This window comes from Hydractinia symbiolongicarpus, chromosome 11 (genome assembly GCF_029227915.1).
Source record: "Hydractinia symbiolongicarpus strain clone_291-10 chromosome 11, HSymV2.1, whole genome shotgun sequence".
Taxonomy (NCBI): domain Eukaryota; kingdom Metazoa; phylum Cnidaria; class Hydrozoa; order Anthoathecata; family Hydractiniidae; genus Hydractinia; species Hydractinia symbiolongicarpus.
In genome coordinates this window covers 21,541,052-21,563,487 of record NC_079885.1, presented here as the reverse complement: position 1 = coordinate 21,563,487, position 22,436 = coordinate 21,541,052, and the positions used below count along the sequence as shown (strand labels likewise).

Genomic DNA, 22,436 nt, shown 5'->3' with positions numbered 1-22,436 from the left:
TTTTAGCACAAGGGTGTACGGTAGGATTTTTTCAGCTCTCATCAAACCCAAAAGCTTACGTGTACCCGGAAAACGGTTGCGGCCGTAGTTTTTAAGTATTCGTGCATGTGCTCAGGGATTTGATTATCAGGAAATTCCTTGACGACAAACAGGGGAGCCATTTCACTAAACTTTTCGCGCAGATTTTTAGGCACCTCGATATCAACTTGGGCAAAGCCAAACAACAACCCATCCATCACACCCCGCGCCTGAACTCGATATTGTGCTCCGATGTCGGCGTAGCCACCTTGATCAACTGTTCCTTCCCACAAGGTAAGTCCTGTAGGAGCGTGCTTGGGTAAAGCATTTTTGCTTCATACCCTAGAACGGTCTTGCACTTGTGAGGTTCCTTTTACACGTGAGATCTGATACCCGTCACGTCTCCTTCGTGGTATCTACAGAATATTATCGCGGGGCCACCCTCCATACTCGTTCGTAGGAGCTCGTAGGCCTCATTACTCGTACATTTTTCACACGCTTTCCGTACCTTCTTACAGGCCTTACAAGTCTTGCTATAACAAGAGTCCTTACACCTATGCCTACATGGGTCTCCTGGAGCGTATAGCTCTAACTTTGGGTTCAGCTGTAGAGAATTTTTCAATACGTAGCGCATCGACACGCCCGGAATACTGACCGCGCCCTTCAAAATATCTATCTCGTCGTCGTAATACTGCCGCCTCGTCTTGTCCACGGCTTTAATGAATGGTGCCATATCGGCTAAGTTGTACTCTTTTCGAGCTTACATTCCAGCGACGTGCACCAACCGTCATAGCTTAGGCCAGGGGCAAGGAAATTTTGATATCTAGAAAAGTGAGGAACATTTAGTCGTTATCTTTTTTCGCCACCTTGATCTTATCGCCTTGCGCGATCTCTTTGACAAAATACCGCTTGATCAGGTTGATGTTGTATTTGCCAGATATAAACGCTATTACAGCTACTTGATTTACCCACTCGTTCCACAACTCCCGGTTCTTTTTGGAGAGCATGTCAAAGTCGTCGGGCTTCGAGTACATTCTCTTGACCTCTTCAACTATGAGAGCATGCCTCTTTTCAAAGCTGTTTAACCAGGATCTTGAGATTTTCGTGCTCAATGAACGTAAGGCGACTATTCGAACTATCGGCAATACCAACACTTATCGGAACATCTCTCGAAAGGTATGTTAGAACTGAGGTTTGCTGGTAATTTAAAGGTGATAGGAGGGCTTCGAAATCAAATACAATGCAATGGGGATATGGCTTGAACACCTTCTGGAAGTAACTCTTGATTTTGTGTGGTTTCTCACATTCCCAAGCCGTGACGAGGTTGTAGCCCTTTTCCCGTATTATTCTTTTCTTAGAAAGGGTTGCAGCGTAATGAGTCCGCCTTGGTTCTCTTAGACAGAAAGGGACATCCGTGCCACTTACAGCCGTTGTACTCGTAAATTGTCTTTGTGACTCATAGCCATCAACTTTTCACTCCTTTTTGCCATCACGAATAACACGTTCACCACCATGACCGCATAAAGCATGATGGATATGCCTTCCGGTTTGTTTTGAGATGTATTCTATCCATTTTGATGCATCATAGCTATACCCCTCATCATAAAAGACCTTCTCCGCCTTGCTCGGCATACGTTTGACCTTCCCCCCTTTGCAGATAATCGTCGTCCTGACACCCCTGCATTCGTTCCTCTTATGCCGCGTAAGGTAAACAGTTGCTTGCATACCTCAAATTCCCATTTCTGTTGGGCCAGCACATCTAAATCCTTGATGTAAAAACAGTGCCCGTCCAGCATACCTAGATTGATAGTGTCTAACCCATTTTTGTACTGCTTTTGCCCATAGACGAGTCTCCATGGTGCTTTATCAGAGTTTGCCTTGGGCTCAAAGACTCTAATGTTGATTTTGAATTGCTTGGCAACCCCCTCAAGATCCACCAGCTTTGTGGGGCGCACGTCCTTACGCTTAAGCTTGTGGTCCTCGTAGTGCTTTCGGGCTAATGTAAGGGCTGGTCTTGTTAGAAACTCTGTTCCTCGTTTTACGTTAACCCTCTCTTTTACGGCCAGGCATCTCCAAATACATAGATTGTCCGTTCTAGCATCTTCACTATCCATGGCGTAGATGCACCTCTTGCCTCGCAACCAACCCGGGAGAGGGCAGAATCCCAAGAGAGGTTCGCGCGTACTTATCACCTTGATCTATACGTGATCAAAGACAATTTTCCCTCATATGATCCCGGGGACACGGTGGTCCTAACAGGTGGTAAAAAAGCTTTGGTCCAAAATTCGTGATTCTCCAAATCAAGACTCTTCATTTCGCATTCTTCAATGAACGCTTCGATTTCCTCTATACTTGACAGCGACCCGGAGCTCTTAGTTTTGTGATACAAAGATACACCACCCCCGAAAATCCCTACTCAAAACATGTAGTAGTACTCAATAAGGTGTGCCACGATACAACCAGTCGAAATATTTTTTTCGGTTTAACTCCGCCTTGCTCGCGTTCTTGATCAGGCACTCGATACAATTTGTTCTAAATCTTGGCCTTTTTTTGTCGATTATCCTATACTCAAAATCAAATGTAAGTTCCTTGCTATAGGGACATACTATACCATCACCATATTTTTCCGACGTTTTGTTAAGGCATCGGCTTGTATAACATTGAGGCACTCAATGCAATTTGTGCTAAATCTTGGCGTTTTTTTTTCGATTATCCTATACTCAAAGTCAAATTTAAGTTCTTTACAAGAGGGACACACTATACCATTACCATATTTTTGCCGACATTCTGCTAAACCAGCAGCTCGTGGAACATCAAGGTATTTGATGCACATTTTTGTCAGCTGTCCATTCTTTTGGATCCTGAAATTGTTCATAGATGAAAATTGTCTACATTTTGAGCATTTCTTAGCCTCCTCCATGTTGTTGTTTTTTTTTTTTGCCATGTATTCGGGTAGGCTTTTTGTATGGTCGAATGTTCGGCCGGATGTTGGGTACGGAAATTTCCCCTATTCAACATGAAGGTCACGTTGCCGCGCATGCGTTGATTTTTAAGGAACTTTCCCTACTCATTTTTTGTATGACTCAACAGCGACTTGCGAGCGCATGCGTTGATGATCAGTGGATTTTTGTTGATGATCAACGGTATTTTGTGTAATGTGTTGGACGAAAAGTTGTGAGGTCACAAACAAAATTCTCTATGATAATTTTTTATGAGAGTTTGACCGCGAATTTTGAAAATTACGGTATATCATCACCCCCTAAACTAGCTGTGGGACTTCCTTAGTTATTTACTTCGAAAAAAATCTAAAAAACTTTTAAAATCTTTAATCTCGAACTAAAACTATCTGGCCATGTACAATATTTACAGATGACGGATGCTCACGAATTCCTTGCCTCGGCAGCCCAGAGACTCGAACCCGGGATCGTAGCATTTAATGCACCACGGGTTCTTATCCACTGAGCCACGTCGTGGGCAAAAGGATTTGTTAGAATCGAGACAACTTCGGTATTTCGACCCTTACGGGCCTTCGTCAGCGGGAAACCAGAGCCAGCATAGGTAACTGAAAGGAACTCTCGCATAGCTCAAGCCTTATATTACAACAATGTAGAGCGATAATGAGTGCATATATGTATACAGGATACCAGAATGAAGATGACGGATTCTCGCGAATTCTTTTGCGAATTCTTTATATATATATTATATATATTTATATATTTTATTACGCATACATGTTACGGAAGCGCAGGGAAATAGAAATTTCATAATGGAATTACGTTTTTGATTTGACTTATTTTAGGAATTATTATTTATTTAATAATATAATAACCGACGTGCTGTTGCTATGAACATCGACATTTTTTATGCTTGAGTTATTCATCGCACAGTGTGTTACCTATTTTGTACTACTTCGTGATCATATACGTTAAAATAGAATTGGCGACGCAAATTCCAGTAAGTTTGAAGATTCTGAAAATTCTTTTGATTTCTTCTTAATTTTTTTTTCTTGATTTTATAATTTCATGTAATAACAGGTCCATTTGTTTTGAGTTATTAGAAAGCTTGCTATTGTATTGTAGGAAAAGAAAATTCTGAATTACTGCTATTACTGCAAAAGTTAATTAGCTACTAACCCTTGTTGGCAAAGTCAGATTAGTTGCGAAGAATCTGACTATAACGAGAATTTCCTTAGTTAGAATAATTTTAACAACGTTAGCGTGTGTCAGTAATTAAAATAAGTTACGAAAAGAAGACAAATACAGTAGACTCCCGGTAACTCGAACTTTTATTAGCTCGAACCATTTTCTACGGTCCCTTGGACATTTCTTAATACTTCCTTATAAAAACTAATTGTTAACTGGTACCCCGGATAACCTTTTTTTAGTCCCCCTTAAGTTAATTTCTTCGGATAACTCGAACTTTTTAGTGTCAAGAAGAAAATAAATGTTAGAAAAATGAATACTGGTATGTAATGTAACCAGAAATTTGAAAAAAAAAGTGTTCTTAAATGGTTCTCTTTAGCCTGTCTACATCACCCCAAATAAGTCGAGTTGTTGAACAAGAACTATCAACAAGGTTAAGTCAAACCGACATACGAAATTTCTTTCAGTGAAAACTTACTACATTGTAACATTTGTAAGTTTTATAGCCTGAAGAAAAAATCGCCTTAACTCAAACCAATAATACCTCATTTTTGTCTAAGTTCGAGTTAACGAGAGCTGCGCTTAAGTGGAACGTTCGTTAAGTCGATCAGTTTTCTTTGGTCCCTTGGAGGTTCGAGTTACAGAGGGTTAACTAAAATTGTTATTAAGAGATATGCATTTCCGCCCCAAAACACACTTTGGCAGGAGAACGTTAAAAAGAAACTGTCATTTGAATGGTGATAGGAACAATTGTGGCATCTCCTGCGTGGGTAACCAGGGACCATATAAGACAAAAATGGAATGGATCTTCTAAAACTTGGTGAACCCATCCTGTCGGCTCTACAGCATAATTTTCAACATTATTAATAACCCTAGAATTTTAAAATTATGATGCAACTTTTTGCACGTCGCTAGGCTAACAACACAAATACAATGTCGTAACACGTGTTACACAGCATGATTTTCACCTCCGTTAGCAATTGAGCAAAGACGAATAAGTTTAACACGTGTACGTACATGTACGTGATTTTAGAATGAAGCTCTGCAAAAAAAGGTTTCCTATAGTCCATGAAGATATGTATAGTCTTCTAAAATCGGCTTTAATTTCTAAGTTGTCAATTTTAATTGAAACAAATCAACGGAAGTGTATTAACGATGAATACTATAATATCAAGTCACGTAATATTTACATAAAATAGTCATAGTAATTCTTGACATACTGAAGCAGCAAATAGGACTATTGCGTGCATTGATGCTGTCCACCATTGTCCTATAATTTAGTTGTTCTTAGGCTAGTTCATAATAACTCTTAGCATAAATATTACTTAATACATCTTCCATGATAGCATCGCGCAACAGTCTAAACGGTTAGTATGAAATACTCGATGTTGTCCTCGTACCAAGGGATTTTTGTCTTTTTGATATGATGCCGTCACTCTTACTGAAAAGGCAAAAATCTCTGGAAACAAGGGTGACTTTATGTCAAATTTATAAAGAATTTTTATACACATCTAATTAAAACTGATTTGTTTTCATGTATCATTCAATAATTACATAACGCCTAAAATTTGGTATTAGCCACCTCTTTTAATTTCCACAACAGTACACAAAAATCTCTCTCAACCCCTAAAATCTTATGTAATTGTTTGGGTGGTCTCTCACTTAAAAGCATATTAGTTAGGAAGTAAGATCTTGCTACTAAGAAAGGAGATAGGACGTTCTTGAAACCAATCGATTGAGAAAGACAAACAATATTCTCTGAAAAAGCACGCTAACTCGCAAAATTTGGCAAAAAGCATCATTTTTTTAATTTTCTTCGACAAAAAATCATTACCTATACGAAATGTCTTTTTAGAGAATTTGAAATACTAATTCTTTCTAAATCTTAATCAGTTACGCTAGGATTCACAATAAAAACTCTCAAATTTTGAAAAAAAATGTTTTTTCTTATCTATAAATATAACGGATACTCGTCGACACACCCATCCTCTCTCATCAGTAAGTGGTGGCGTTAACCCTTGTGTAACGTGACACAAAACGACAATGGTGTAATAATAGCGCATTTGGTGTGTAGCCTTAAGGTTGCAGATTCCAACGTAGCTAACCTACCTTGATTCCTGTTCAATGTTCGTGGGTAATCAGGGACCTTAGGATTAATTTAAATTACAGATTTGGTCAAAGTACACACGCGCTAACGGAGAAGCACGTGTGTTATAACGGAAAACGCAGTGAAATGGAAACAACCCTTGAATTATGCTACCACGCACAATTTTGTGACTCCTTAATATTGATTTTGGTAGCTATATTTTAACATACACTCTTGCTATATATTTGTTTTATTTTTGTTTACAATAGATCTTTTCCGAATTACAAAATTTTTAAAAATGTGAATTAATAGTGAAATTCAATTGAAGTATAGATGAGAAACTAAATCTGCTTAAGTGATAACAATATAGTATAATATTTTGAACTAAAGGTAAAATAAATGAACAAGACGAGATAAAAGAAAACTAAAGAAGAACTTGTTAAGTGAAACACGTAACAGAAATAAGTGTTGTTGTTTTCAATCTCGTTCCTACACTTTCTAAATGTAAAAAAAGTAAGGGAGCCTGAAAATTAGTTTTTTTTAGTTTGGTTACTGTTGAGATTAAGAGCTGTATACTTAAGTTGTACGTTTTAAGAGGAGACATTAGACCACTGGCAGCAACTTGTAATAGTTTTTCTGATTTCAGGACAAAGATATTCTGTGGTTTGATACCACAATCAACACTATGGAACTAAAAGAAGAAACGAAAGAGGATCCAGTCTATGTATTGTTGGTGCTAGATATAATTTCAGTAACAATGCTTTCATTGTCAGTAGTCTTCAACTTACTTGGTATGTACCTGCTGACACAGCTCAAATCTCGACGTAATATGGGTCAAATATCGCTTCTAATCTCAATGAGTCTATCAGAAGTTCTCATAGCTCTTGTTGATGTTGTCTATATGATTGTGAAATTTGCAGGATTGGATGAAGAGACTTCAAATATTTTTGTATATTGCGAAGAGGTTATTGCTGGTCTGTTTTTCACTTATTATGCAGTTTTATTTATGTTAACATTCGACAGACTGTTAGCGTTCGTGTTGCTTTTAAAATACCATAGCATTGTGACTATAAAAAGAACACGGTATTGTATAGTTGTTGTATGGATTGGAGGGTTTATTATTGTTTTTCCATTCTTCTTTCTGAGTCCAGATACATTTTTTGAGACATGGTATAAATATGTATACTTGATTCTGGATGGTATAATTCTAACCACTGTTTTTATAACGTATTCATATATCTTTAACAAAGCTTCTAGGAAGCGCAGAACAGTAGCGTCTGGTGTTGCAGGCAGAGAAAAGATGTTTGTTGTGACAACTATAATTATCGCAACTTTTGTTCTACTTGTGGTTATTCCCGATATATTATACGCGTATCGGTTTGTAATCCACAAAATGGGAAGTGATGTGGAGGAGAGCATTATTGGAATGTGTTGGGAATTAAATTATATTACCGATCCTTGCGTGTATACGTTTCTTCAAAAGGATGTACGTAAAGTCTTACGACAAAAACTATCGACAATATATCACAGAGTATTGTGCAGCAAGAAGTCAAGCTATGCCGTGTCTCAAAATGGAACCAGTCATATTTCTTATTTTACTAACGAAGTCGCAAACGTAAATATTTATCGAAATAGTAGATCTTATGACACTGGAACATAAGTTTGTTCTACGACTGAACTTCTTTGTCCACTCAAATTATTTTAGACGGGGTCCTATCTGGGAGCCCCGCACAAATAATGTTTTAGAACGAAATACCAGGAGTGGATATCCAATTATATCTTTTTGTTGTGTGTATGCTAATTTTCTGTTGAAAAAGAGAAATTTAACAAAAATTACTAAATTCAATTCTGATATTTCTGTAAAAGGCATATCCTGCAACACTATTTTGATTATTCCATAATTAATGTTGGAGTGTATAGCTAAAAACCTCGTTCTCAGGTCGTTTTGCCTTTTTGATGAATTTGTTGACTGCTCCGACGGCTCAGAGGGGCGACGAAACCTTGGGGATTGACGTTCAGCGTACACTTTTCGAGATGCGAATCTTCTTCAAACTGAACAAGAAGTTCGCAGTAAACATGCAGGCAGACAAATTTTTGAAAAATAAAACAAAATGAGCCCAATAAATTAAAAAAGGGGGAACTCATTAGTTTTTAGATTTATCTTGGTTATTTCAAAATAGATAAGCTAGTTTAATTTGTCGAGCAATGAATTGTCAGAAAGTGTACGCACAGACGGACCTCCTGTCTACAGCGGTATCCTTTGGTTCTTGGAAAAACTGTCAGCTAGAGGTTTAATTTGTTTTACAGAAACGATACGCAATAATGTAAATCCGCCTATTATTTACGGCATCGAGTTTGATCGAGTTTGAACGATACATCGATATGATAAAGTGGGCAACACGTTCATTCAGAATGTGAAATTTAGAATGCGCGTGTGCAAAATTCGCGAAATATTGTGTAATTTTTTCAAGATGGTAGACATCGTCGCATGCCTGATAAACATCGTTTTACAAATTGGATGCTCTACTGATTTTGAACAAAGGCTGACTTTCATGACTACAAAGCGTTTGTTTTAATTTTATAATGTTTGATAACATGTTGGCGAAGACAAAAAATTGTTGGTGGCTATGGCGAAAAGCAAGAAAACGAAAGAAGAATATTTCATTGTCAAGAACGTATTTTTTGCCGACAGGGGTAAAATATTATGACGTCATCATTGCCACGGAATTTTTGCGTTTCGAGATTTTAAAAGTTAGCGCATGCGCAGACTGAATTTCCCGTGTGCAGGCGGAGAAATGAATGACCGTGGCAAATGCGTGAAATAAGTACAAAATATATTGCAATTTGGTGTCTGCTATTATAGGGTGGCATGACATGTCCGCCATAGATAGGTTTGATTGTACATTTTATGTGCGACGGGTATTACGAGATAAAATGAAGTGTTTGTTGCAAAAACTTTCATAAATGATTATCGCATTTGCTTGCTGCATATTGCATGGCGATGATGAATCGGTAAAATCGGTCTTTGAAAAAGTACACATTCGGATATATATTTCTAAATTTTTGCGTCTGAAGTTTTACGTAGATTTAATTTTGCGAATTTGACTAAAAAATTCTTGAAACTGTCCCGTTAAAAGTCCTGCACACCTTACCTCCCTGTCCCAAAAATGGCAACGACTTCATTTAGCACCGGGCTAAGTGGTCCCGACACACGACGTACAACATAACTAACAACCTTCATACTTTATCGACATAAAAAGCCGACAGACGTTCAGTCATACTTCTCCAACCAAATGGAACCGACAAATGAAACCGCATTATCCGACATCCTCTCTATATAACAAATACATATTTTTTCTGTCGATGGTCATACCAACGTAATATCGCATAATACTGCATAATACTGCATAATACTGCATAATACCTTCATAATACTCTCTGTCGCTACATAATAAATACATATTTTTTCTGTCAATAATCCATAACCAACGTAATATCGCATAATACTGCATAATACTGCATAATACCTTCATAATTCAAAAAAAGTACATAAATTTTCTGTCGATGGCCATACCAACGTAATATCGCATAATACTGCATAATGCCTTCATAATACTCTCTATCGTTACATAAAAATACATATTTTTTCTGTCGATGGCCATAACCAACGTAATATCGCATAATACTGCATAATACTGCATAATACCTTCATAATTCATAAAAAATACATAAATTTTTTGGCGATGGCCATACCAACGTAATATCGCATAATACTGCATAATACCTTCATAATACTCTCTGTCGCTACATAACAAATACATATTTTTTCTGTTAATAATCCATAACCAACGTAATATCGCATAATACTGCATAATACTGCATAATACCTTCATAATTCATAAAAAATACATAAATTTTCTGTCGATTCAGTCATTCCCCCAAAAATCCCCCGTTTTTCACAATGGATTTGGTGATCACTTTACAAGAATTCAAAATGGTTTATAACAACGAAAAGAAACGAATGAAAAGAAGCATGCTGGAAGACTAGTAGTGTGTGTTTTATGTTTTATGTGGTTAGCCTCACTAGTTTCGAAGGATATACGCCGCCAAGAGTACTCTAGGGTGTCAAATAAGTTAGGGGGTCCTGATAAAAACTGAATTCCGTAATTCCACAGACAAATACAACCATTGAAGTATACAGTTGTGTAACTTCATTTAACTATAAAATTATCAAGCAAATTGTATCAAATATAGTCTTTTCAAGAACTACACAAACGACACTTTCAATTTCAGCAGCTGTGGTGGGGTTATAGCTACATATACTGCAACACTTTTTGCAAAACAATTTCTTGTAGCGGCTGCCATCTTGTGGCTGACAATTTGCTAAGTACTGTGTTAGGTATTACTAGATGACATTGTTTTGAAATTTTATTTTGAAAGTTTATTTATTTATTGAATGAATATATTTGGTGTGCCAACCAATAAAATTTATACAATAAATGTGACTAAACTGCTTCTTCAGCCACAAACACGTTTTAAAGGCATCTGATGAAGTGTTTATGGAATAAAAAAATGTAAAATGAATGAACCTAAAAATTTTTTCAATTAATTCTTAATTAATTAATTCTAATTCTTTTTCTTCTGCTTTTTTCTACTACGAAGCCACACAATTGGTTATAGAAATGATTTTTCAGTCTGACTTCCTAGCTTCCTAGCATTTACATAACAAAAAATCTAATCAAACCATTTACCTTTGACGCATGTTAGGAGACATCCTTGAATTCCTGAAATGTCAGCTGCTTCCTAGAACTCATATATAATCAATTTATCTGTAACACTTAAAACTTATATAATAATTTGAGCCCTTAGCCAAAAAATAGAAGTCCTTAAATGTATTTGAATTCAGCTTAAACTGATGTGGCTGACACTTTTAGAAAACTCCTAAAATGTTTATGTAGTAAGCTGCAAATTTGGCCCATACTACATAACAAAGTACATTGTTTGTTCTTTTGACCCCAATTAACTTCAAAAAATAGAGATGTTATATCAAAAGTTCGATTTTTATTGTTGTTGTGAGTTGTCACAATTTTTGACTGCTATCCCATAAGTTCTGATTGTGCTCTTTAAATACGACAATATTTGGACAGAATTTCTATAAAGAACACAGATTTGTTCCATGTTGAAGCTATTCTGCAATTTACAATGATTTCAGCAGGATGCTTGACTAGTTAAGCCAGGTCGACTAACTGAGCTGCTACCTCTCGTCGACTAACTGAGCTCCCTCTCGTCGACTAACTGAGCTCCCTCTCGTCGACTAACTGAGCTCCCTCTCGTCGACTAACTGAGCTCCCTCTCGTCGACTAACTGAGCTCCCTCTCGTCGACTAACTGAGCTGCTACCTCTCGTCGACTAACTGAGCTCCCTCTCGTCGACTAACTGAGCTCCCTCTCGTTAACTAACTGAGCTCCCTCTTGTCGACTAACTGAGCTACCTCTCGTTGACTAACTGAGCTACCTCTTGTCAACTAACTGAGCCACCTCACGCCGACTAACTGAGGTACCTCTCGTTGACTAACAGAACCCCTTATGGACTAACAGAGCTACCTTACGTTGACTAACTGAGCTACCTTACGTTGACTAACTGAGCTATACTTCTTGTTGACTAACTAGGCAAGTTGATTAATCAGGTTAATTGGGTGTTTGCTCTGATTGGAAAGGTGCAGCAACGTTTCCACACTTTTGTGATGCTACATACATTACAAAAAAGAAATATTACAAAACAAAAATCGCAACACTTCACTGTTTACACAAGTACAGTCACCAGCACAACAGATATTCTATGTTAACAAACATAGAGATAGATTTGCATATTTTACCTGGCTAGCCTCACAAATATCAAGGGATATACCCTGTTTATTATTTCCAGGAGGGGCTATGGCTTAGATGGAGAGTCCTAGAGTATTTAATGCTCATTTTGAGCTGCGCAGACCCAATTAGAGCCCGCGCTCAACTAGACAACTCCCGGCAACATCCAACGGCCCACACAGTGTGCCATCTTCCCAATTTCCCTCACATGGCTTAGGTTATGTTGAATCGCCGTCAAGAAAAATCGAACCCTGGTCTCCTGCACAGAGTATGAGAGCTGTATAACCACTAATCTACGGCGTCACAAAAAATATACATAAATTTTGTGCACATATATAGTGTTTGCTATATAAACCCAAGTAACCAAGAAAACATAGCTACAACAAGCAAAAGAGAAGCAAATCACTATGATATAAAATTTGATTATCAAGAATGCAAATAAGAAGAATCAAGTGTGATCTCTTTGCATTCAGTATAGGAACATTACCAAGTGGTTTAGCATCTGAATACATATACACTTTTTTATAAACAAAATGGAGTCAAATGCTTCAAAAAAACCCAGGTTCCTGTCAAAGCTCAGGTGAAAGCTTTAAATACTCTAGAACCACCTTGTGGTTTCTTTTTGAAACAATTGACAGGTACAATTGACAGGTTGTGTCCCCCAAATTAGTGAGGCTAACCTTATAAAATAAAATTATCACTGACCCTCTCCCTCTTAACGACATGCTAATGCTAATTTTGTACCATAATTTATTAAAATAAAATAAAGAGGGCAAAACTTCATAAAAGATTTCATATGGAAAGCTTCCATTACAGGTCACTTTATGTGGAAGATTAGTTATTGTTAGTTCTGTTGGACCTTATTTAGTAAAAAGTTAATAAGATCAAACTTTTATCCAACTCTTCTGGTTTCACTATGTTTTAATTTTTGAAAAATTCTATTGTACAAAGCTTAATTGGAATCATATATCTGCCTGTAATGTTGTATACTGCAGCATCTTTATGATAGAAAATTTTGGCTAAAACGAATCAGAATATTTACATACAAAATGGATCAGAATTTTAGCTATTTCGAGAATGTATATAATTGTAAAGATTTTAACAAATTTCGAAGGCTACCTTATAGAGCTAATGAAATCCAGAACACAAAATCCATTTTTTGAATTTTTATAGGAACAAGAAGACACATTATAGTTTGTGTGATGTTACTAAAATGGTAGTACAATGGTTGTTTACAATGTACACAATGAAGTCGTAACCAGACAATTTCGAGCTCACATTTGCAGTTTTGCAACCATATTTAGCATATTTGTCATTGGTATTACATATTTGAGTCCTCTTTTTCTGGCATATAACAGTCTAGGTAAAATTTTATTTTAGCATCTAAAATTGTTATAAGTTTATATATATATATACATTGGTATATGTTATACATGATTGGCAGTGTTATTTGTTTACATCTATAGCTACCATCAGGGTTATAGCAACCCTGATGGTACCTATAAATGTTAAAAGTTATACTGTGGTGTATTAAACCTGTGGTAAAGTCTTTTTAGTTAATTAATGCTAGGATTTCTTTTATTAATTAGTTGAAAATAGCTATCAGATAATTACAGCCTAAATAAAAAAATTAAAAAAACTTTGCTTTTATTTTTCTTCAAAATTAAAAAATCAAATCCTCTAAAATACATGTGGTTGTTTTGATTTTTACAGGGTTCTGGTTGAAAGAAAGCACATATCGTGAGCAACCAGAAGTAAATTATAAACATCATCTCATATTGCTGGTGCAAGGTTCAGATCCAGGCTCACTAATTGGTTATAGTACTTACCCAAACTTTAACCTCTTATTGGGAGATAAAGTTAGGATTCCAACTATAAGGGTAAGAGTTTATTCTAATTTTTAAATGTATTATGAATTATTGAGTCCCTATGAGTTTTTCTGTATAAGTTGTTTTATGTGCTTGACCTAAAATTTATACATGGAAAAGATACAACACTATTCTTACACAACAATCTTCATAATTTGAACTCGTTAGTGAGTGAAATATACAAAGTTAGGTTTAAAAACAGTAATTATTAGAATGTCCAACCCATGGGCAATACAGTTAACTATAACAAATATAAGCTATTACAAGTTTACTATATTCAATAAGTGCATTAAAGATCCAATATAACATTTTCTTATCTGGCATTTAACCACTCATTTGAAGACAATTAAAACACCATTGCTAGCACAAGAACGAGCGCAATTTAAAACAAATAACAGGAAATTTAGTACATTCTCTTTAAATCTCACTAATCAGGTGTTATAAACCAAAAAAGAATTTTGCACAATGCCAGCAACACAATCAGGAAAGTCCGTTTTCCAGGGTCAGGCATAAAAATTCTTGTGCGTAAGCTTCGCACACCATGATCCTTCACAATTTTTAGGTGTGTGATGTTCGCACCCTTATAATTTTGAATGGCGTGCGAAGGTGTGTGCTCCTTTTGGTTAAATTTTTTATTCTTAAGTTTTTTCTTTGATCAATGTTGGTTATTAATGATAGGTGCTTCTCTTCTTTCTGGGGTTAACTGACTGACTGACTTGGCTTGTAAGACTTCTTTATGCCATTGCTGTATTCTCTCTATTGATTTAAAAGAATACACAGTTGACAACGGATTGTTTTCTCTTTCGGTCATATATTTGTCAATGTCTACGAAACTGTGTTGACCCTTCATGAAAATTTGTCAATCCATTCTATTAGTTTAAAGGTTTAGATAGGTAAAGGCGGTATTGCACATGATAATCAGATCAACATGTATAATCAAGTATGAAATTGCAGTATTGCATGTAATGATGGGATAAAAAACAATCAAGCAATTTCAATAGATGTAATAGTGACCAAAGTTATGCAACAAAGAATGAAAATTTATCCCACTATTTGACTTTCGTATTTAATTTAAACTCGACTGCAGATCAGTTAAAGCACAACTGTACCCAAACCATTGATTTGAAACGCTGCCTATCCATGCAACAATCTTCGATTACCACTTATTTATTAGTTGTGCTTTTTATTATCATTATTTATTAATGCAATACAAATGCACTACAAGTGCAATATAAAAGACTCTTGGAAGTTATTGTTTTTATTATTGCTTCTCCTATGACCACCAGTAAGTTATTTAATGCTTCTTGACAGGAAATTTATACACAGAAAAAAAACTATTCTTTCACATGAATCTTCATAACTCGCATTGGTAAGTGATTAAAATACACAAAATGAGGTTTATATGCTGTAATTATTAGAATGTCCCAAAAGGGGAAAATTTTTTAGGTTACTCAATGTTGCCAGCAAGAGGATATTCTACTGGAAATACGGTTAATAAAATGATTGCAAACAAATTAAAATGACTTTTCAGACTTTGGCGCCTGATACCTCAAATAATGGTTAAGTAAAGGCAAGCAGCCTCATTCTAGTTGGTTAATGTTTTCCCAACTGAGATTTAAAACTTTTTTTTATCTATACAATAATTATTTGTAAATATTTACCCTGTCAGCAGCTATTTAAAGATGCCTTCTCAACCTAATATTTTTCAGAGCAGGCCCTTGGTTCCATTGCTCTATTAAATCCCTAAACCCTAAGATAACTGGTCACATAGATCTACTGTTTAAAAATTAGACAAAAGTCACCTGACTGGTTGACTGCCAGAACTCCTGAGAGCTAAAGGGTCCTTTAAAAATCAATGTAAGGTTTATTAAGAAAGAGATAAAATTTTTGGCTAACATCATCCACTGTGTATTTTGTTGTGTTATTATTAAAAATATATATATTTCAAACAATGTGAAACATCTGTATGACTGTATGCCTAGTTTTATTAACAAGATACAAGCTTTTGTTATATTTTATAAATTTTTTGTTGTTGGTTTTAATGACGTCAGCAAGTGCATTGCTTTTGTTTTATATTGGAGAGTTATCTGTTTTCATAATAAAACATCAAGTGGAATAACGCCTTTTTGTTAGTGCAATTATTACGACTTTAAGATTTTTGTAAAATGTGGAATTGGAACTAGCAACATTTTAAGATAATGTAACATATATAATACACCAAAGCTTTTTCAGGATAGCACGAATCTATACAAACTGAGACGATTAGATTATTGTTAGCTTTAACAAAACATACAATCCTATACTGTCTTTCACATGTTTCAGTCCTTCGAACTGGACGAAGATTATGATGGAAGAAAAGATTATTTTCAGTTCGACATAGATGTTCCACTACTGGATCATGAAGAGATACAATCTGTTCAACTTCTTTTCTTTTTCGACTATAAACTTCATGTAAGAATATTTACCTTTTTACCCACTTTTATAGTCTAAGAATTTTCTGGGAAGAGGCTGCTGAGGGTTAGGGGTGTAAATTTAGGATAGGATGCTTACCTTGAAACATTTACTTACGCATAAAGGCTATTTAGTATAGGTTTTAGTATATGTACACTATATCTTGTTCATAGTAATATTTGTGCTTTTACTTTAAGATAGAGGAAAAACTGTAGAATGTCACACAAACACAATCAGTGCGAAACACGGTTCGGCCTTGACCAGAACTTGCACAAGTGAATAAGATTAAACAAGCATTTTGTGGTCTAAATTTGTAAAATGATAAACAAAAGCTAATTTACTTATATATACACCAAAAACGCAACTTTAAACTCTCGTGAAAAATAATTATGTGCATTTTTCTTGAGCCCAAAAGGTGGATCACTGAATTTTCTGATGTTATGTTTATTAATTTCTACCACTGGTACCTATTAAGAGATATAAACTCAAACTTTACTAGTTAAAATGATTACCACAAAGAATCATGGCAAGATGATAGTTGCCATTTGTTCGCTAGACCTAAAACTGTGTTGACTCTAATCCTGTTTACACGAGTGCACGTAAACCAAATTAGTATTTTCTTCGAGAGGTCAACATCCCAAAAATTTTGCAGACAATAAGAACCCCACCACAGGGAAACCACTTAGTATCTTATCCATTTTTTTAATTCTGTTGTATCATTCAATCTTATTTTATGTTACTCTGTACTTTTTATTAGAAATTCACAAGCCTTCAAATGGAATCTCTAGCTTACATCTACTACACATCTCCCTCACCGGGGAAAGATTTTTACACCCAAGGAGAGTTACGGTTCCATCAAAAAGCACCCCTACCTCATAAAGGATCCTACACTCAGTTTAATGTAAGTAAAAGTGTTCTGATCAAACATGCTAGGTGTCTGCAATGAATTTTGCTGGGCGTGCAACCGATAGCACTTAGGTTACTACGTTCTCTTAGCATGCGTATCGAAGCAGTCCATATTGAGCAACAGGTAGGTAATGCTTGTGGCTGCGCTGGTTGTAATTTCATAATTTTAGCCAATGAACTTGCCTAGATTGGTGCTATTTTGTGTTTGTGCATGCATTTTTTGTAGTGGACACTGCTTCTAAGACGCACGATTGCTGAGTACGGAAATTTCTGTTTTTAAAAGCTTGTGAGATTCCAGTCTTTTCAATTTATTAAAAGAATATTTTAGAAAAAAAAAATTCTTTATTTTATCATTGTTTCTTTAAACATGATGACTTTTTTTCAGACCTCCTAAAATATTGATTTTTCTTAAAATCAAAGCGAAATCTTCTAAAATATGAGATAGTTTGTATATGTTACTGTTTTCTCCTACAATTTGACTCAGAAACCTCCTAAATTGTCCTCAAACTGCGTAGTCTTTAATATGTAGCCACCCTGAGAAAGGAAGGGGAAGCTTTTGTTGAAAATGGCGTACGTAAATAAAAATATGCCAGTTTCTGCAAGCTTTTTTTATGATTTTAGACTTCAATTATCGACCCCAAAGCATCAACCGTCAATGAGTTGAAGCTGCAAACTATTTTTGAAAGGTATCAAGGCAGAAAAGGTGAGTTTTTTTATGTATAATTGATTATTTGAATTTCGCCCAAAACACTGTTTAGCTAGTTAAGAAAAACGGCCAAAGATTATTTATTGTGTACCTTGGTTATATTATACAGGGACAATTGTTTATTTCAGTGTTTCCTTTTAGATTAGCTTTGAATTTTTGTATATATTCTGTTTAGTTTATTCTTCAGTCATACTTATTCGATCTACTTTGTCCATTTATGTCAAATTCTTATGTAGTGCCACTGTAAGTTTAATGGCAAGGAGTTATCGCTGACAAAAGGACTTAAATTCGCACTTTGAATTTTTTTTGTTATTTGAGCATTATTTGCCAAACAAATTGTTTAACATATTGAAGATATTTTTTCAGGCGATATCATAAATTTGGCGTTGTTTTTAAAAAAAGTGTAGTTTGTAAGCATGTCACTTCTACAGCTTCGTATACTATGAAGTGAGGTGTGTTATAGCGCAGCAGTTACCAGAAATCCCACTTTCTGTCTTTTTAGCTAAGTGGTAAAGGACTCTTGTTTAAAATTAAAGTTGTGAAATTTATTTCCAAGTTTAGTTTGTACAGGTTTAGAAATTACAGAATTTTAACCAAAATAAGGAACTTAAACCAAAATAAAGAATTTAAACCAAAATAAGGAACTTTTAACCAAAATAAGGAATTTAAACCAAAATAAGGAATTTTAACCAAAATAAGGAATTTTAACCAAAATAAAGAATTTAAACCAAAATAAGGAACTTAAACCAAAATAAGGAATTTTAACCAAAATAAGGAACTTTTAACCAAAATAAGGAATTTTAACCAAAATAAGGAATTTTAACCAAAATAAGGAATTTTAACCAAAATAAAGAATTTTAACCAAAATAAGGAATTTAAACCAAAATAAGGAATTTTAACCAAAATAAGGAATTTTAACCAAAATAAGGATCTTTTAACCAAAATAAGGAATTTTAACCAAAATAAAGAATTTTAACCAAAATAAAGAATTTTAACCAAAATAAGGAATTTTAACCAAAATAAGGAACTTTAAACAAAATAAGGAATTTTAACCAAAATAAAGAATTTTAACCAAAATAAGGAACTTAAACCAAAATAAGGAATTTTAACCAAAATAAAGAATTTTAACCAAAATAAGGAATTTTAACCAAAATAAAGAATTTTAACCAAAATAAGGAACTTAAACCAAAATAAGGAATTTTAACCAAAATAAAGAATTTTAACCAAAATAAGGAACTTTTTATTACTGAGGGAAATGACAATGAATTAACTTTTTATTACTCGGGGATACGTCAGAAGATTTTGAAGCTTACATGGATGCCAAAATTTTAGTAATTTTTTAATATTCTTTTAAAATGTCTGATTTTTTAAGAAACCTAACTTCGCTGAAGATGTGAAAAAACTTCTGCACATAGACATAGGCTTATAACTTTTGGAAAATTGTCATCTCCGATACACTTTTTTTGCCACGAAGTGCCACAAAATATAAGGATATTTGATAAAATCAATCAATCAATCAAATTGCGTTGACAAGGATAAGAGTGTTGTAGGAATTTTATAAAACCTGCCAAAATGAAATGATTAAATTTCCTGGAAATAAAATTGTGAATAGGGAAGGTATAAAATTGATAATGCCGAGATTTTATTTATCCAGTAAAATTATTGTCTTGACCGTTCACGAAGAAACAAATTTTGTGATAACTTTTTCATAGTTACGACAGATTACATTGGAAGATATCCTGTATGGAGGAGTGGTCTTGGCTCTCCTTTCACTATTAAAGGCAAGATAGAATACCCAGAGGAAACAATTATGTATCCTTTCATATTTTTTATGTGGTGATATCTGTAATCTTATCCACGATACATTCCGTAGATGTATATACTTGTGCAGACTACAAACTAAAACAAAGCGAAAAATAGGGAAATTTTTAACTGAACTTATTTTTGCCCAGTGTACTCGGGGGTTGGGGGACGGGCCATACAGACTTGGTATAGCTGTAGAACGTTGTAGTGCAAGTTATTCCCAGTGAAAAATCAATTTGATGACGTCATAGGGATGAAAAATGATGGCTAGCAAGCCACAAATAGATCATTTTTGTCATCTTACAATGCACTTTAAGTTTTTAGGTTTAAGTACGGCTATGACCTTGATTCTTGGTAAGTTTGTACATTTACACAAAAGGTGGTTTAATTACGTCATTGAAGTCAAGAATGACGTAATTTCAAATAAAGATTCTTATTTCAACGATACACAAACCCGTTATTTCCAGAAATATTGATGTTCATGTTACTTGGTACATCTGTGGAATATTGCATTTAAAAGTGACCGAGTTGGGATCACGAATGACATTAAACGGATATTTCCTTCCAATCTGTTCTGTTCTGTATTTCTAGTACCCATAAACCTTTGCAACATGCATGATGTGAATACAACATCTCACGTAGATGTCTGACGTTTTCGATATTTAAAAAATTAAAAAAAAATCGTTAAAAAAATCTGTTTGTCACAAGCCCAGATAAAAGTTGGAAAAAGTCACAAAATGCCTGCACTAAAACACATGTCTCAATTTTACGCTTGCAAAAAGCCTGTTAATTAAAACCCAAAAATCACCAAAGTTGGTGCCATACATTAGCGCGATTCTAGGATAAACCCCCTCTATATTTTCCCCTTCACAAAATTTACCTAACTCCTCCACTTCCTCCCTGGATAATTACCTCCACCCCTACTTGATCAACCCCCCTGGTGAATTGGTCCCTGAACAATTGTCCCATTTTTGGCACATTGGCACATCGGATATTTACTGACTGGAGTTCTTATTGTGACGTGAATTGAGTACTCGAAAAGTGTACGAATGTTGTCCAACTGCGCTTTTTTAAAGCACGCACAAGTCCTGTCACAAAATGCGATAATTATTGTTAAATAAATGTTATTTACTTGAAAGCAACGTGACGGTACGTACATGTTTCCATCGTGTTCTTCATAAAAAACAAATAAAAAATTCTGGTGTCATTTAGTGGCAAAGAATTGTTGCGGTGGCGTTTTCCGGGGGCAATGTTATCCTAGTTGTCCGGGGGCAATAATTGAAAGGGAATAGTCCAAAGTGGGAGTTATCCAGGGTGTCAATTGTCGAAATCGAATTTATCCTAGTTGGAAATTGTCCAGGGGGGAGGGTGGGGACAATTATTTAGGAGAAAATTAGCGGGGGAAATTGTCTGAGGGGCAGCAAGCTTGGTTTTAAGGAATTTTAACCGGTTAAAAAAATTTGTATCTGTAGTTTAAATATTTTGTCAAAGAAATTTTCTTCTTTTTTTATTTTCATTCATTTTAAAACATTTCGAACCCAATGAAACAAAAAAGAGAATGTCGGCTTCCTTTGACATAAGAAAAAGCGGCGAACTTTTATTGCTACAAATTTCGAAACGCTACGTTAATACTTTGTCGTGTAATGTGTAGATTGTAAACAACGTGACTTCATCCATCCATACCTAGCGATTAACCTTAACCTGTATTTAGCTATCGACCTGGGTTTTGGCAGTTGATCAAATTCGCTTGGATTCAGTATCTAGCCATACTTCTTATATTTCTGTATATCTTCGGTCAAGTAAAGAAGTTTGTTTACGAAAACCACCTCGTGAATACGATTCCACGAAAATCTCACGTGGATTGAAGGCTAGTTTTTACAAACTGACGATGAGTCGTGCATATGGTGTTATACATAGATGTTTGGTGGCGAGAAGAGTTTACTATGTTTTAAAATTAAAACCACGTTAGTTAGGAGAAAAACGAAAATCAGCATAAAATCTCCTTTGCTTTTTTCTTTGTCATTATCATTTATTTGGCTTTAGAAAAAAAAATGTTTTTTCTACTTAAACTAAGAACCAATAATGCTTTAAATGTATTCAAATCACAAAAATTGTGAAAATGCCTCGCTAAAACCGAACAAAAGCAACGATTGTTGGTTCAGTTTTGTGACACGCTTAAAATAATAAAAAGGCAACAATGAGATATCGCTTTAATCCCTAAATAAAATTATTTTACTTTTCAAATTTTTGAACTTTTTTAATCAAATTTTTAACAAATGTTAAAAATAAAAAAAAAATAAACACGATTTCTAGGTTTTTAAATAGCGTTTCCAGACACTTCCTGTGAAATTTTAAAAGAGTAAAAATCTGTCTAACCTGTGAGTGTTGCGAACTCCCCAAAGGAAATTGACACAAAAAGCATTTGTAAACATGCTTACCCAGATCGGTGTTCAATGCACGCGATTGAGTTAATAACGTATCAGTCTTTTTATAGGAGAATATTATTTACAGAGTTAAAGTTAGACTGTAATTTATTTAATATTGTAAAAAGTTTTTTTTTTAAAAGTCGAAGTATAAAATAACTTCCATGCC

General features: G+C 34.9%; 2 protein-coding genes across 3 annotated transcripts; both read left to right on the top strand.

Moving 5' to 3' along the window:
• The first annotated feature begins 6,931 nt into the window (after positions 1–6,931).
• Positions 6,932–7,906, top strand: LOC130613517 (melanocyte-stimulating hormone receptor-like). Its single transcript, XM_057434850.1, has one exon. The coding sequence runs from the start codon at positions 6,932–6,934 to the stop codon at positions 7,904–7,906; it is 975 nt and encodes a 324-aa protein (XP_057290833.1).
• A 2,321-nt stretch (positions 7,907–10,227) lies between these two features.
• Positions 10,228–22,436, top strand: LOC130613977 (transmembrane protein 231-like). 2 transcript variants are annotated; one of them, XM_057435356.1, is made up of 8 exons: positions 10,228–10,296; positions 13,284–13,473; positions 13,824–13,990; positions 16,301–16,429; positions 17,187–17,330; positions 17,957–18,038; positions 19,754–19,853; positions 21,556–22,436. In XM_057435356.1, the coding sequence occupies exons 2-8, from the start codon at positions 13,335–13,337 to the stop codon at positions 21,707–21,709; spliced, it is 915 nt and encodes a 304-aa protein (XP_057291339.1). In that variant the 5' UTR covers positions 10,228–10,296; positions 13,284–13,334; the 3' UTR covers positions 21,710–22,436. The 2 variants fall into 2 exon arrangements, with proteins under 2 accessions (XP_057291339.1, XP_057291340.1); XM_057435357.1 differs by lacking the exon at positions 10,228–10,296 and adding an exon at positions 10,451–10,645.